The following is a 15,117-nucleotide window of genomic DNA, read 5'->3' as shown; positions in this document are numbered from 1 at the left end:
CGCAGTTACCTCCACTCTAGTGGCCCCGCGGCCCTGCGGGGAGTCGGGGGGTCAGCTGCCCGCTCAGACCTGGCACGGGGCCGGCCCCGCCTCTCTCTCCCTCTGTGGGGCCTAGACGGCCGGGGCCACGGGGACATGGAGCCCTCTCCCGCCACGGGGGGCTCAGAGACTACACGCCTGGTGAGCCCCCGGGACCGCGGCGGCGCCGGTGGCGGCCTGCGTTTGAAGAGGTAGGACAGACCTGGGTCAGTCCTCGGCCGGGGGGCGCCACCCTCCTGCCATCCGTCCATTTCGTTGTCTCCCTCGGCGCGGCCCCGGCCGGCGACCCCAGCTCACCGCGATTCCCTCGGCTTCGCGGCGCGCGGCTCTGTCCCCTGCGGCCGCACGGAGACCCCAGCCAGGCAGCCCCGACCCCTGCGGCTCAACAGCCGGCTACGCCTCCCGCAGCCACCCTCTTTCTCCCGGTTCCGCAAAACGGCTCCCCGGCCCGCCCCCCAAGCCTCGGGACCCCTCCGCCGCCCCCGCCGCGTCTGGCTTCTCTGCGAGAAACTGCCCTCCGTCGGACCGGAGTCCGCGCCAGGTGCCCCGATGTCCGCCTTGCTCTGGGGCCCTGGCGGTGGGAGCACCTCCCGCCCGGGCTTTCGGAGCCCCATCTGCAGGCCCCCGACCCCTCCCTCCGCGCGCCCGGCTCGTGGCGCCCCATCCAGCCGTGGCCAGCTATGGGCATCCGGGCCGAGGATGGGCCCGGGCTCCGAGCGGGTCTTCCGGGCTCCTGGGGGCTGGCGGGCACCGGGAAGCGAGGGGGCGGCGAGGAAGGAGCAGGTGCGATCTGGGCGGCAGGGGGTATTCCCGGCTCCGCACAGACGGGGCCGGGGGCGGCGAGGTGTGAAATGAGGCTCGTGGAGCGGCCGGGACAGCGGGCCGGGGGCGGCGGGAGAACCGCCTCCGCGTCCCGCCGGCCTCCGGCGCCCGTTGCCCGCCGGCTCTGTCCGCCTTGTCTCTCGGAGCGGCCGCGCCAGGCCCTCCCTAGCCACCTCCGCTGGCCATCTTGTCTGTTAGCTGACCGTCCATTTGTCTCTTTTCTCATCTTTCCCAATATTTCTGTTTCCTTTCTTGCCCCTTTCCCTTTGTCTCTGACGTGGTGCCTCTATGTGTTTCTGGCCTTTTCCCTGGGTGGGGGCTGGAAACCTGGGCGGGTGAGGGAGTGGATGCGCAGAGGGAGGGAAGACTTCGCATCTGACTCCTTCCTGCAGCGGACTGCAGCCGTGGGCGGCTGTGGGGGCTCCAGCCATGGCCCTGGCATCTCTTCACGTATCCTTTTGACTCTGCTTCAGGCCATCTCCCCTTCCTACACCTCTCTACCCCACTCGATATCATCCGTTGTTTTTTGGGGATTTCAGAGGGCCAGGGAGAGAAAACTGCCTTACCTTCTCTCTAAACAACATGTAGTGCCACCCCCGCCCCCAATACACACACACCCACACACCCACACACCCACACACCAACAATGAGGTTCTTTAGTGCCCAATTCATGCAGAACAAAAAGAAGCAGCCTCTTGACGGGTAGCTATCGTGATGACTGGCTACACTGTGCTTTACAGGACCAGGAAAGGCATTTACCCATTGCCCCAAAGCCACCCAGCCTCCGTTTGCTCGTCAGACCCACATCTTTGACTCCCAGCTCATCTTCATTCTCATATGACCGTTAGTCACCAAATCCTGCAGTATTGCCTGAAAGAGGCTCTTCCTTACCTACCTGTCTCTCCTCTAACATTTTACACAGGGAGCCTCTGGCCTGGTCTCTTCCAGACTCCTCCATCTCCTCTTCTCTCTTCCTCCCAGACAAGTACAATAACAGGGTCATTTCAGGGCTCAAGAAAGATTTGTTAAATCAGTCAGTGTATCTCCTTTATGTTCATTGGAGTTCATCACTTTCTTCCTCAGCCCTTCCTCTGGCTCCTCATATGAACTCCAAGCTGCATATCTTGTCATTCATTCCATGTGTCTGTCTATATTCCCCTTCTCCACCTAGGTCTTATCTGATACATCTCTCTATGTGAAGTTTTCCACACCCCCAATTAGAGTTGGTCACTCCCTTACCTGTGCCTCAAAATCCTTCGTTCACAACCCTGCTGGCCCCAACCTCTCCTTAATAGTAAGTCATTTGTGACACATCTGTCTCTCCCGCTGGATGGAGCTTCAGCATGTGTCTACCTGACACACTTAATTGAAAAATGAGGATGGGTTTCAAAGCCACCCTCATCTCCCCATCTTCTCTGGAAACACACCTAGAGTCATACACAGCCAGATTCTAGATCTTGGAAGGAATTAATCTACCTACCGACACTTGAATTTTCCCGATGAGCACCAAATGACGCCCCCCCCCCCCACCTCCTTCACACCTTAATTCACCCACTTGGCAGAGTTTTCCTCAGCCAGAAGGCCTTAGACACCCTTCCCTGCTTTACTGCTGTGATCACATTTCTATCTGGAGCCTTCATTTTCACTCATAGGTATTGCTGTCACACATCTATGAGTATTTCCAAGACTGTATTTTTCCTTTTACATCCTTTATTCTGTGGAAAGTCCTGTCCTTTGTGGGGTTCAGATTGGCTAGTAGTAGGGTGAGAATTGGGCCAGAGTAGACCTAAAGTTCAGTCAGCCCGAGCTCAGCCTCTGGCATCCGCAGGTGAGGCCCTCAGCCCCATTCATCAAGGGCGTCCTCTGGCACTGCACAGTTCAGGTGGCTTCTGCTGGTTACTTATGGTCAGGATGAGGTCCAGCTAACAAGTGGCAGATTCCAAAGTCAGTGTTCCTACCACTACCATTGCCAGCCACAGCAGTCTACACACTGTCCTTCCCATGACAACCCAGCTCTGGAATCTGGCTGTTAGTTCTCTGTGCCAGGAACCTCAGACTTTTTGGGTCCCAAAGTTCCACTCCTCCTTTAAAGGGCCATACTTCAGCTGTGTGTCCAGAGAGAGCAGGTGATGGATCTGGGAGTGGAGGCATGGGAGGTGGGTCTGGGAGGGAGGCACTGAGGCCAGGATCATGTGCTGAGACCCACCCCACACTTACACGCCACCTGCCCTCTGTATTGCCTTTGTCTGGCATGCTCGCCTCATCTTTATCAAAATCCTCCTCATCCTTCAAGGCCCTTCTCATGGTGCCTCTTTTCGTGTTTCCCCAATTTCCTCATTAGGTCAATGTATCTCTCCAGCTGAGCCCAATAGCACTTTAACTGCTCTGATCGCAATAGCTACCTTCCGCTACAGACCATAATATTTAGCTAACATTTGTCCACCAAAAGCTCCCAGAGATCAGAAAGGATTTTGTTCACTGATATTGTTCATTTTGTATTCCTTATGGTACCTATCATAATGAATGGATTTGGCTGGAATCTAGTCTCATCTCTACCTCTAACTAGCTGTGTGGCCTCTGTAAGTCCTTTCCCTCTCTGAGCCTCATGTTTCTAATTCCTTTAAGTGTTAGACTACACTGTCTCTAATGTGCTTTCCGGCTGTGAAGTGTATATGAGAGGAAAAGGGAGCCTGGGATCTGAGCTGTTCATTTAGATCCCACCTCTCATGTGGCCCTTTGTCCCCAAGGTCCCGGATTTGACTAGGCCTTGGGAAGGAGCTCGTTGGGCCACAGTCTGTGGGATGGACCCAGGGCCTGGGAGTGAGGAACAGGTCAGCCCAACAGGCCAGGCCACGTGAACCATGTTGCCGGCGTCAGTCTCTTCACAGAACCCTCAGAACCTGTCCCTGAGGAGCCCAAGCCTGTGGAGATGCCCTTCCACCACTGCCACAGGGACCCCCTGCCACAGCCGGGTCTCACCCCTGAGAGGCTGCAGGCGCAGAGGCAGCTGTGCGCCGCCTGTGCCGTGTGCTGTGTCTTCATGGCCGGGGAGGTGGTGGGTAAGTCGAAGAGCGGCTCCTCCAACTCCATCCTCCCGAAGCCACTCTCCACCCAGAGTCCCGGGGACGTTCCTGGGTGGAGATACAGAGAGATGGGGATGGCTGAAGTGGGGGGTTGGATGCTCGGGACTCCGGAAATGGGAGAGGGTGAGGGACAGCACCAAAGAGAATTCGTAGCAGAGGCCAGGGCCATAGGGCCAGCTTCTTGGTGTTAACTAGTCTTTTAAAAGCCGTATTTCCTTGTGATTGAAATATGTCATTGTAGAAAACCTAGAAAATGTGAATGGTGAGATAAAAACTATCTGTAATCCTGTCACCAAAGAAAAATCATGGTTCACGTTTTGGTGTATGTGCCCCCACTCTTTTCCACGCCTATACGCACAGCCTGCGGGACCAGACAGTGCATTTTTTTTCCCTTTGCAGGTGGGTATTTAGCACACAGCCTGGCCATTATGACCGATGCAGCCCACCTGCTGGCCGATGTAGGCAGCATGATGGCCAGCCTCTTCTCCCTTTGGCTCTCAACGCGTCCAGCCACCCGCACCATGACCTTTGGCTGGCACCGCTCAGGTAAGGTCCCTGTATGACCCGGTGACCCTCCAGGCTTGCCTGAGGGCACCTCTTAGGGTTTCAGGCAAATCTCTGATAGCTTGTCTCCCCCTGCAGAGACTCTGGGGGCTTTGGCCTCTGTGGTCTCCCTCTGGATGGTCACTGGCATCCTCCTGTACCTGGCCTTCATCCGCCTGCTGCACAGCGACTACCACATCGAGGGGGGCGCCATGCTGCTGACCGCCAGCATCGCAGTCTGTGCCAATCTGCTGTATGTTCCATCCAGTATGGAGCAGGCACCACGCGGGGCTCAGGCCGAGGGGTCCTCCTCCAGGCTGAGAGAGCCGGCCCTCCCCTCTCCCGATAGACACAGCAACTCACACACAGTTCTCAGCAGTCTGCCCTGGGAATGCCAGAGAAGGGACTGGGATCGAGACCTAAAATTTAGAGTCGACAGACAATGTTAAAGGCCTTTGGATACCAGCCACTCTAGCTCGGGCCTTTCATCAGGATTTTCTCATTTAAAACTCACAGCCACCCCATGAAGTAGGTCATATCATCCCTAGTATACAGTTAATGCAATAGATCCCGGGAGGTGACCAGGTGACTTGCCTAGGCCACATAATTATTTAGTGGCAGGGCCAGCATCTGAATCCACATCTCTGGCACTAAATGCTGTATTCTTGCCCTGGTGCTGCATTAATGGTCTCTCTTGGACAATGTTGCCTTCTTCCTGGGGCTGGAAAAAAAGGGAGACAATAGGTGGAGAAAGAGCTCCTGGGGAGGAGAGAGGAGGTGTGGAAATAGGGCAGAGGAGGCTGGGAGCAGCTGCCGGGCTGAGCGGCTCTGCTTCCCCCTCAGAATGGCCTTTGTGCTGCACCAGGCTGGGCCCTCCCACAGCCATGGGTCTAGGGGGGCTGAGTATGCACCGCTGGAGGAGGGGCCCGAGGAGCCCCTGCCCCTGGGGAACACCAGCGTCCGGGCGGCCTTTGTGCATGTGCTGGGGGATCTCCTGCAGAGCCTTGGGGTGCTGGCTGCCTCCATCCTCATCTACTTCAAGGTACTGTCCATCAGGCTTGCCCCAGCCTTCCTCCTGCGACCCAGCACCCCATCCCTTCCTTCCCACAGCCTCCCTCCCCGACTCCAGCTCCCCAAGACTCTGGGCCCAGAATCATGGTCCCTTTTCCCTTGGCAGGGTTCTTGGGGGCCTCATAGGTCCTGATTGTCCAGGCCACCCTAGATCTTCCTCTGAATGGTCTCTGGTTCCTGGGCTTAGGGGTGTCTCTTTCTCCAGCCTCAGTACAAAGCAGCTGACCCCATCAGCACCTTCCTCTTCTCTATCTGTGCTCTTGGGTCCACGGCTCCCACCCTTCGAGATGTTCTTCGTGTACTCATGGAAGGTGAATCAAACGCACGCCACTGCTCCCCACTCCTCGGGCCCCTCTGACCTCACTCCAACACAGGGAGCCTCTCTTTTCTCTGAAGAGAGTGTGAGGAAGAAGACTGGGGCCATGGGGTTTATTGCCAAAAGGAGGAATCAGGCACGGTGAATTGTGGGGTTCAACTGGGCGAGCAGGTGCAGGATGGGGGGTGTGGTGGAGTCTGGTGGGGTCTGCCCCTGGGCATGATCGGCCTCAGAAATAAAGCTCGGTGCCTGCTGCTTGCAGGTACCCCCCGAAATGTGGGGTTTGAGCCGGTGAGGGATACACTGTTGTCAGTGCCAGGAGTCCGGGCAACGCATGAGCTGCACCTGTGGTCCCTTACGCTCACTTACCATGTTGCCTCCGCACATCTGGCCATCGGTGAGTCCATACTGGCCCCAGCCAGTTACTTCCTAGAAACATTTCTCCCTTCCCCTCCCCCTCCAAACACAGGAAGATACCCTGAATTACTGGGATTGTTTAAGTCTGTCTTTCTCCATCTCTCTTTGTTTCACACACACACACACACACACACACACACACACACACACACGCACGCGCATATTGGAGATGGGGAGCCCTGGACAAGGTGTTCTGGGGGAGGTTTCACCCTTCCTGAGGAAGTTTAGGGAACCAGTAACCCTTTGTGAGATCACTAGTGCCTACAGGCCTAGGGATGGGGCACAGTTAGGTAAATTCCGGCACCTCCACTCAGTGGGGTATCATGTAACTATTAAAAATGATGATTATGAAGACTGTATGGCAACTAGGAAAAATGTTTATGGTATAATGCTGAGAAAAAAGCTGAATATAAAATTATATCTACATTATGATTCAGCCATTAAAAATATATATGGTGACTCACAAGCTGACAAAGGATTTTTGAGTATCTTCCAGATGCAAGAAGCAATCAGAGACATGCAATTTGGATGCCAAAAATATTATACTTTGTGGAATATTTGATGGTAACTCTAGAGAAACCATAGGACAGAATATTTAACATCTGGATTGTCCTGGAAAATCAGGTGGCGTGGCTGCTGAAATACAGCTGTATGTTGATACTCAAAGAGCAGAAGAGAATAGAAAAATAAGAATGGTTTAGTGTATTAGCATGGTTGATTAGGGGTGAGTCTCCAACCTTTTCTTTGACATTTTATGCTTTTCATACAATGCAGAAAGCAAATAAAGCTCCCCATTGAAGCCTGGCTTTAATGCTGTGCAAGCCCCTAGGTCCCCCTTCACCCGTCCTTATCTTGGCCCCTGCCTGGTTCCCGACTCCCCACCCCTGCCTGGCTCCTGACTCCCCTGGGAACCTGCTGCCTCTTATCACTCTCCCACAGACTCCACAGCAGACCCTGAAGCTGTTCTGGCCGAAGCCACATCCCGGCTCCACTCCCGGTTTGGATTCTCCAGCTCTACCCTGCAGGTCGAGCAGTACCAGCCCGAGATGGCCCAGTGCCTGCGCTGCCGGGAACCCCCCCAAGCCTGAGCTGGCTCAGCCCTCACCCCACTGCCAGGCCCTGGCTCAGCCCTGGACTCTCAGCACCTGCCTCCCTGCTTACAGAGCAGGGACGAGCCAGACCCTTCCCCCTTTCTCCTTCCTCTCGCCTTCTTCCCACCGGCCCACTCCCCAGCCCCCAGCCCCAGTAGGCAAGACCAAAGTGTGTGGGGGTAAGTGGGTCGGGAGTCGAGAAGAGCAGGAAATCAGTGCAGTGGGGGCGTGTGGAGGTTCCCTGGTCCCTGCTCCCCGCGGCCTGGGATGCTGCAAGTGTCCCTTCCATGCAGTCCATTTGTCTGTGTGGCAGGCTGGCTGGCTTGGGGCATCTGCCTGTCTTTGTGCTGTTCGTGTGCCTATGCCTGGGGGAGGTCGGCAGGGGCCCCTCCCCACGTGGCCCTTGCTCTGTCTATGCAGGAGCCCCAAAGCTCACACTTTGTCCGTGTGTTCTGGCCCTGTGGTTTTGTCTGTGTGCGTGTGTGTGCGCGCGCGCGTGTGTTTCTTGGTGCTGTGGCCTGTGTGTCTCTGTGCCTATGTGGCTGTGCTATGGTCTCTATGAGTCTGCACTATCCATGTGTCCGTCTGGGGGTCTGTGTTCATCCCTCTGTTGGTGCTGTGCCCTTGGCTATCCCAGAAAGAGGGAGGACTTCACTGCAGCTCCACCAATAAACATGTCTAACTGCATCTTTCAGCCCCCGTGCTGGCTCCATAGGAGGGGGAAATAGAACCAGTCATCTGGGCACCAACAGAATCCTGCAGTCCAAGTGACCTTCCACAGCCCTCCGACACTGTCCCAGGCTCCCCCCTCACCAAATACCTATTCTGATGTAAGCTAAAACCCTCTTGCCCTTCACCACTTTCCCCTGTCGTCAGTGTGCCTGAGCCTGGGTCCTTGGCTCAGGGAGAGTCCCCATGTGTCTTGCGCTTGATCGCAGGAGAAAGCAGTGGCCTCAGAGTGGTTGGAGGGAAGCTGCATCCCTTTGGGGGAGAGTGGTTAGATCACAGTGCTGATGTGGGCTCGGTTCTCAAGCCGAACGGCCTGGTGCCAGGGGGAGGGGCCCTCTGCCCTGACTGCCCAGACTCCTGAATGCAGGTTTGGGCTCCGGACACCAAGGACCTCATTACAGTTATTCCCCTTTTGTCTCAAGTATCACATATTTTGACAGATTTCTATCTTACAAACCAGACTCATCGAGGGATTGTTGATTTTCTCTTTTTAAAAATCAAACTCTTTGTGCTTTGATTTTAGATCTAGTGCTTTGGATCTGCAGGCATTCATTGGCCTTCCCACCTAGGATGATAAAATTCCAGCCTGAAGCAAAGACACTGAGCATTTTTTATTAGCTCATGCAAATTTCTACAAGCCCCTCCCCCCGTAATGGAAAATCTTTATTATAAAATCATCTTTTTTTAATTATAAAATCATATTATAAATATACGCTTGTTTTAAGGGTCCAACAAAGGAACAGTGTATAAAGTAGAGAGTGAATGTTTTCCCTATAATCTACTTCCAGTGATAACTGTTATTCACAGTTTGGAGCCTCCCCACCCATATATTTATATGTATATACAAACACTTCTATATAATAACAAATGGGATCACTTTATCATGTAACCTGCTTTTACAACTCAACCACACATCCTGGTTACATCTTTCCATGTCAGTACACAGATTTCATTACTCATTTTAAGGTGAGTCCTTTGGACTGGTTGAAAACAGGCCTCCGCACTCTGATCTCTAGCTGGGGGCCCCTGGACCAGGCTGGGTGAGTCACTGCTGGCCTGATGGCCTGAGCTGGGCGTGAGATGACAGACTGGCCGTCCATCCCACTCGGAGGCACGGAAGCTGCCCCAGCTGTTCTCCATGCTTTGCTAGTTCCTGTTACTTTCTCATTTTACGACTCATTGATTACAAGCCCCAAGTGAAAGGATGGGGGTGGGGGTGAGGAAATGGAGGGTGAAGGAAATGAGAACTAAATGTTAGCCCTATGAAGGGCCTTGAGCTGCAGGCCTGCCACCGGGTCCCTTTGCAGGGGAGGGAACAGACCGTTTAAGCCAGAAAGGGACCTCACAAAGCATGTGGTCCATTCCACCTGCAAGATGAAGAAAAGGAAACTGAGGCTCAGGGAAGAGGACTTCCCCAAGGTCACCCAGCGAGTGACAGGCAGGGGCAGAGCTGGCCCCTTAGCAGCTCTTGCTCAGTTGAGTTTCTCAGCAAACCCTTCCTCTGCAACCTGCTGCTGCTGGCACGCCGTGCCCGGAGGCTCTGGACTCTGACTCCTTGCCTCAGCCCCCTACCTACAAATACTCTGGTCACTGTTAACCTCTCTGCCTTCCAGCTTTCCTAATTCTAAAAAGAGGGACAACATGACATTGTGGGTGTGAATGTGCCTGGCATATAGAGGGGCTCATGGGAAAGGATTAGCTTTTGAGTAGAATCCAGGATGCAGGGGAGACCTCAGGGGAACAGGGTGGCCCAGCACCCTACAGCGGGCAGAGGAGCCAACATTTATTGAGCTTACATTTGGTGCAAGTCACTCTGAGGTAGAAAGTAGTATCTGCACTTTACAGATGGAGAGACTGAGGCTTATTTCCCCAAGGTCATGCAGCTAATAACTGTCAGAGATGCAAACTAAGTTCTGACTGCTGTAAGTCCCCAGCCCAGCCATTCTTTCAGGCTCCCCTGCCTCTCTACCCACCTCCCGGCATGGCCCTGTCAGGGACAAGGAGGGTCCGGAGGATCAGGAGCATGCTCCCTCACACAGCGCTTCCGAGGGAGTCCAGGATATCCTTATCTGCAGGAGCTGCCTGCGCCGCCCCTGTTATCTTCCCTATCTACCTCCTCCACTGGCTTATCCAGAGGCCCTTTCCCTCGCGGAGCCCTTCCCTGATGATAAAATATGTGATGGAGGGAGAGGCGAGAGGGGCTGGAAAGGGGAGGGGAACAAAGGGAAGGGGAGGAAGAGCAGAGCACTGGGAAAGCCCATCATCCATCAGCCCAGCCCTGGCAGCTCATTACACAGCTGGTTAACCAGGAAGGAGAGGGGAGAGGGCCGCCTGTGAGGCAGAGAGGGGCCGGGGGAAAGGAGAGCCAGAGAAGAATGAGCTGGTCGGGAGAAGGGAGACAGGTTTGACACCCCGAAGATGCAGCTGTAGGAGTGTTCACAAGAGACGTGAGACCAAGGAGCCAGACAGAAACCAGAACGGGAGAGCTCAGAGACTGGGCCGGGGGAACATCCGGGCATGTGGACAGGCCCCACCCACCTCTCTGTGTTGCTCACCTGGGGATTCCTGGGCCAGCCGGCTGGGGACAGGCACACTTTCCTGTCCAAGCGACAAGAGCTGACACCTAGCAGCCCAGAGGAGCAGTCTATCGGGTCGAGAGGAAGAGGAGGGTGGTAAAGCTGTGACCCTCTAGTGACCCTGCTGCTCCTTCAGGAATTTCAGTGCAAGCCGATCTAAAGGAGATACCGTGGGCCCAACCTGGCTGCCTCGAGCCAGACTGTAGGGGGAGCAGCGCCCCCCTGAGGCCCGCGCCATGGTAGCAGAAGGACAGCTGGAGGCTCTGGAGCGGATCTCAGAACCTGTCAGGATAGAAAAAAGCCTCTGGTCCCTCTTCCTAGCAGAGTCCCCCATCTCCGGGGAGAACTGCATTTAGAGAGTTTTCTTTTTAGTTGAAGGACTCTTCACCTCCAACTCTGGGAGCGCTAGGGCCAGGCCCCCAGCACCTGGTCAGTACCTCCTGGGCTGTTCTGGGCAGTCCCCAGGCCACGGTGGGGCAGAGCCTGCGCTTGTGGATGCAGCTAGGATCACACATGATCCCACAGAAAGACCCTTGTTGCCAGGATGGGCAAGAGAAAGTGTGTGGGGAGGATAGGTAGAAGGAGGGCCTGGGGTTGCCGGGGACTGTGCCTCCCTCCTTAAGCCTCACTCCCTGTCCTCTCCCTACCCGAGGCCCGCTCCCTGCTCCCCGGCTACAGCACCCTGAATCCCCAGGAAGCAGCCCCCCAGCAGGTCTGGGCGAAGCTCACTCAGAAGGCAGGTCTCGTCTGGGCTGGGGATGTCCCCCTGCACTGGGCACCAATCTAGAGGCACATCTCATGGGAAGGGCACATTTCATGGCCTTCTCCCCTCCAGCACCAGAACTCCCCAGCTCTGGGAGACTTTCCGCTTAGTTCTTAAGTGGCTGCCTCGCCAGTGAGGGGAAAGAAAGTGCCACCATCAACAGCCTTCCCTACCCTAACTTAGAGCTGCGCTCCTAGTACGGAACAGTTTCCTTTTTTTTTTATTATTATTTTTTTTAGCGGTTTAAAACAGCACATTATCTTACAATTTCTGATGTCTAGCACGCGTGACTGGACCTTCAGCTTAAGGTCTCGCACAGCCAAAGTCAAGATGTCTAAGGTCAACTAGGGAAGAACCCACTTCCACATTCATGCAGGTCGCCAGCAGAATACAATTCCTTGTGGTCATAGGGCTGAGGCTCCCGGCCCCCTTCATCTTCAAAGCCCATAACGGCAAATGGAGTTCTTCTCTTTCTTCTAGTCTCTCTGACTTCCCCTTCTACCATATCTCTCTCAACAGTTTGCATTCTTAAAAGAATACACAAAACCTTCCCAGAACAGAACAGAAAAGCACCGTGGAGGTGGGTCTCCAGGTGCACCCGTTCTGAGTTCTCTTCCGTTTGGTACGGTGCCCATGGCACCTGGCACCAGGGTTTACTGCCTGACTTTCTCTCCGACCTGAACATTCTGAACCTTCCATTCCATTCTTGTTTCCTTTGGCTCAAGATAATCTGTAAATTTTAAAAGAGCTGTCTGTAGCCAAAAACCTAGGGAGAAATAATAGAGAAGCAAACCCAGGAAATAATAGAGTTAAAGTTTACCAAAATAAGCGGGCGTGAGACCCTATAACAGCCAACTTGCTTTTTCCTGACTGTGAAATCTGCCCAGAGATCACCTTCCTGCTGCCCTCCTTGCTGCCCATCTGCTGCACCAGGGCAGGGTTCGGATCAGGACTGTCACCCAGGACTTCTGGGAGGCACAGTGATGGGAGAGTTTGCCCTGCCTTCCTCACGTTTGCCTCCCCAGCACCCTGCTCACAGGCTGCCACTGAGTAAACGCGCAGTACTGACTGTCGATGAAGGCATGAAAGGATGAAAAGACGGCGAACAAATGGACATTGGGTCAATACGAAGCCCAAGTGTCCTCTTAGTCCCCAGGCTCCCACCAATGGGTCAACAAGCCAGTGCCTTACAAACTGACTCCTCAGAGCCAATCTGCAATAGCATTCAGTGGTAACTAACCAGGGGCCTCTCAAGGAGGAAGGAATTGATATTTCTGGGGTCTTCCAGGGTGTGTGACATGCCTGCCAAAGGCCCTGCCCTGGACATTACTTCCCCAGCCCTACCACAAGCTCAGTGTCTAGCTTCCCCTTGAGTCCTATTTAGTGATCCTTTCATTAATTTCCCGTGGATTTGTCACAGGCTTCCCAGACTCTTGTAGACAATTTCAGGTCCAATCTCAACACCTGCTTTTTTTTGCCTCTTTGTGAATGACCCCAACCTCTAAACTAGTCTCTCACTTAGCCCAAGAACCTTGGTGTCTACTTGACTGCCACAAAGCCGTTTATGTTGATATTTCGGTCAACAAATGTTTATTGAGCATCTACTATGTGCTCAATATTGTTCTAGGTACTTGGGCTATATTACTGAATAAAGTTCCTGTTCTATGGCACTTACATTATCACACATAAATGTCATAAATTTCTCTCTATCACATCTTGCTCCAATTCCCCAGCTTCATTATCTACATGACATCTCCATATAGATGTCCCCCAGCACTTGACGATATCATGCCCAAACAGAATCCAGACTTTCCAAACCCGAACTGGCGCTCTGGTCTACATCAGTTCTCATTCTCCCAGACTCAAGGTCCCACACCACAGAGTCCTTTTCCACTCTTTCCTATCCTTAGTATTTTATAACATCCATTCTCCTCTCAGTCCAGACCCTCTTCACCCATCATCTGCATTTAGTACAACATCCTGCTTGGCTTCCCTGGTGGCAGTATGGCTCCTGCCTCCCATCTCTTCCAGATGCTGCTGCCAGACTTAGTCTTCCCTAGGTGCTCATTCCCTCTGGGCACTCATTCTCTGCTCCACACCTCCCCACAGCCAATGTCCCCCACCGCCACCCGCTGCCTCAGTCTATAGGATATTGTTACAAAATTACAGATGGCTGTCCACATTGCACGGGAAACTTCCAACTCAGCCTTTTCAACTTAAAGCCCTAAGGTACACAGACTTGCACTTGGCTGCCACCCGTTAGCAAGAAGAGGCAAGAGTAGGATAAAGGTGGCAGAGCTCCAAGTGGTATGCCTGTTCTGAGGGGCTTTCCTTCTTCATTAAGGCAGACAGTAAAGAGTTGGAAGAAATGACTTTGCAGTGATAATAAGCAAACACATTAGGTCAGACTTCCTTTCAGAGGGAACAAGGGTTCATCCAAAAGTAAAAGCCAGAAAGGTTAACATTTGTGAAGGGCTAGAATAGTGCTTGGCACAAATTAGAGGTATATTAATTTTTTAAGAAAAGAAATAGATCAAATCTCTTAAGTATCTCAGGAGGAAAGGACACCAGAAAACTTTTTTTTTTTTAAACTTTTTATGGTGAATAATTATATGGAGCCTATGAAGCTGTTTCTCAATAAATGTAGAGCAGGCTTGGAAATGGGTATTTTGTTTAAATGACTATCTTTGTTTCTTGCCGACAGTGTCTTTTATTTCCCAATGTAATAAGATCTCATTTCCGGTTGTTGGGGGAAAAAAGTTTAGTCAACTTAGAGCTGTGTTATGATTAGGAGAGCCAAAGAAGGGATCAGGGCAGAAACACCTCCCACCACTTAGCAACTGAGTAGAGTGTGTATGCTGCTTGGCAGCAAACACTGCTTCCACTTGAGGACGAGACTCTGAGTTCTGTGGGAATCTGTGTGTGACAGATTCCCAAGTACGTGGGAAAATAATCTCTGACTTGTTCAAATAGCCCAAGAAGGGTAACTGAAGCTCTAGGAAGAAGTAGAAGGGTTCTATAAATGATACTCTTTTCCAACCAACGAAGTCCTCCAGGAACCTGTGGGAGAACGTATCAGGGCCAGGGTTTGGAATGAAGCCTGGGAATGGTTAACATTTGAAGGACAGGAGAGGTCGGAGCTCCCCAGAGGAGAAGATAGCCTTATACCTTGTCTCACCCTTCTTCCAACAGCATCTGCGGTTATGAACCCCTATTTCTGTTGGAATCTACTCTCAAACCTCTTGGTCTGGTCTGTCAGACTCTCAACCCTAATGATTCAAAGCAGGAACACCGTGCTGGGGCTAGGTGGATCTCCTCACTGTGCTACAGACACAGAAAGATGACTCCTCTGTTCAAGCTGTGTTGAAGTTAAGATTCTTCATCCTCCTCCCACCCACCTGCCAAAGCTTGTCCCGTCCTCGGGAGCCAGCCCAAACCCCAACTCTGCGGTCTTTTCTGACTCCGGGATCTGTGCTGCTCTTTTCAGGAAACAGGCTCCCCACAAAACACCTTAGACTTGTTCTCTGGTTTGTTAGATTTGTGTGGCTTGTCTTTCCCACTGGTTCTGGATGCTGTGAAAACCCAAAATGATTATTCTTCTTTTTTTGAATATAAACGTGTTTGAAATCAAGTGGTCCTGTATGTGAACCTTAGCTAAATGACTAAG

At 53.1% G+C, this 15,117-nt stretch overlaps 1 protein-coding gene across 2 annotated transcripts; it reads left to right on the top strand.

The window, feature by feature from the left end:
* SLC30A3 (solute carrier family 30 member 3) lies at window positions 1-10,274 on the top strand. 2 transcript variants are annotated; one of them, XR_001594932.2, is made up of 9 exons: window positions 1-230; window positions 3,739-3,920; window positions 4,344-4,490; window positions 4,587-4,740; window positions 5,331-5,529; window positions 5,764-5,869; window positions 6,137-6,271; window positions 7,231-8,212; window positions 8,635-10,272. XR_001594932.2 is itself a non-coding variant. In XM_016129080.2 (8 exons), the coding sequence occupies exons 1-8, from the start codon at window positions 136-138 to the stop codon at window positions 7,377-7,379; spliced, it is 1,167 nt and encodes a 388-aa protein (XP_015984566.1). In that variant the 5' UTR covers window positions 1-135; the 3' UTR covers window positions 7,380-10,274. The 2 variants fall into 2 exon arrangements, 1 of the variants encoding a protein (XP_015984566.1); XM_016129080.2 differs by having other exon boundaries at window positions 7,231-10,274.
* Window positions 10,275-15,117: the final 4,843 nt, after the last annotated feature.

This window comes from Rousettus aegyptiacus, unplaced genomic scaffold, assembly GCF_014176215.1.
Source record: "Rousettus aegyptiacus isolate mRouAeg1 unplaced genomic scaffold, mRouAeg1.p scaffold_m13_p_7, whole genome shotgun sequence".
NCBI classification, from domain to species: Eukaryota; Metazoa; Chordata; class Mammalia; order Chiroptera; family Pteropodidae; genus Rousettus; species Rousettus aegyptiacus.
Note: the sequence above shows the minus strand (reverse complement) of the source record. Positions and strands in the feature narration are given on the sequence as shown.

What these genes read in the sequence shown, in the direction of transcription:
- SLC30A3 (XM_016129080.2), top strand. Translation starts at nt 136, where the DNA reads ATGGAGCCCTCTCCCGCCACGGGGGGCTCAGAGACTACACGCCTGGTG. An exon ending in CCATCCTCATCTACTTCAAG is followed by an intron (nt 5,530 to 5,763) that starts GTACTGTCCATC and finishes CTCTTTCTCCAG; the next exon opens with CCTCAGTACAAAGCAGCTGA. An exon ending in CTCCGCACATCTGGCCATCG is followed by an intron (nt 6,272 to 7,230) that starts GTGAGTCCATAC and finishes ACTCTCCCACAG; the next exon opens with ACTCCACAGCAGACCCTGAA.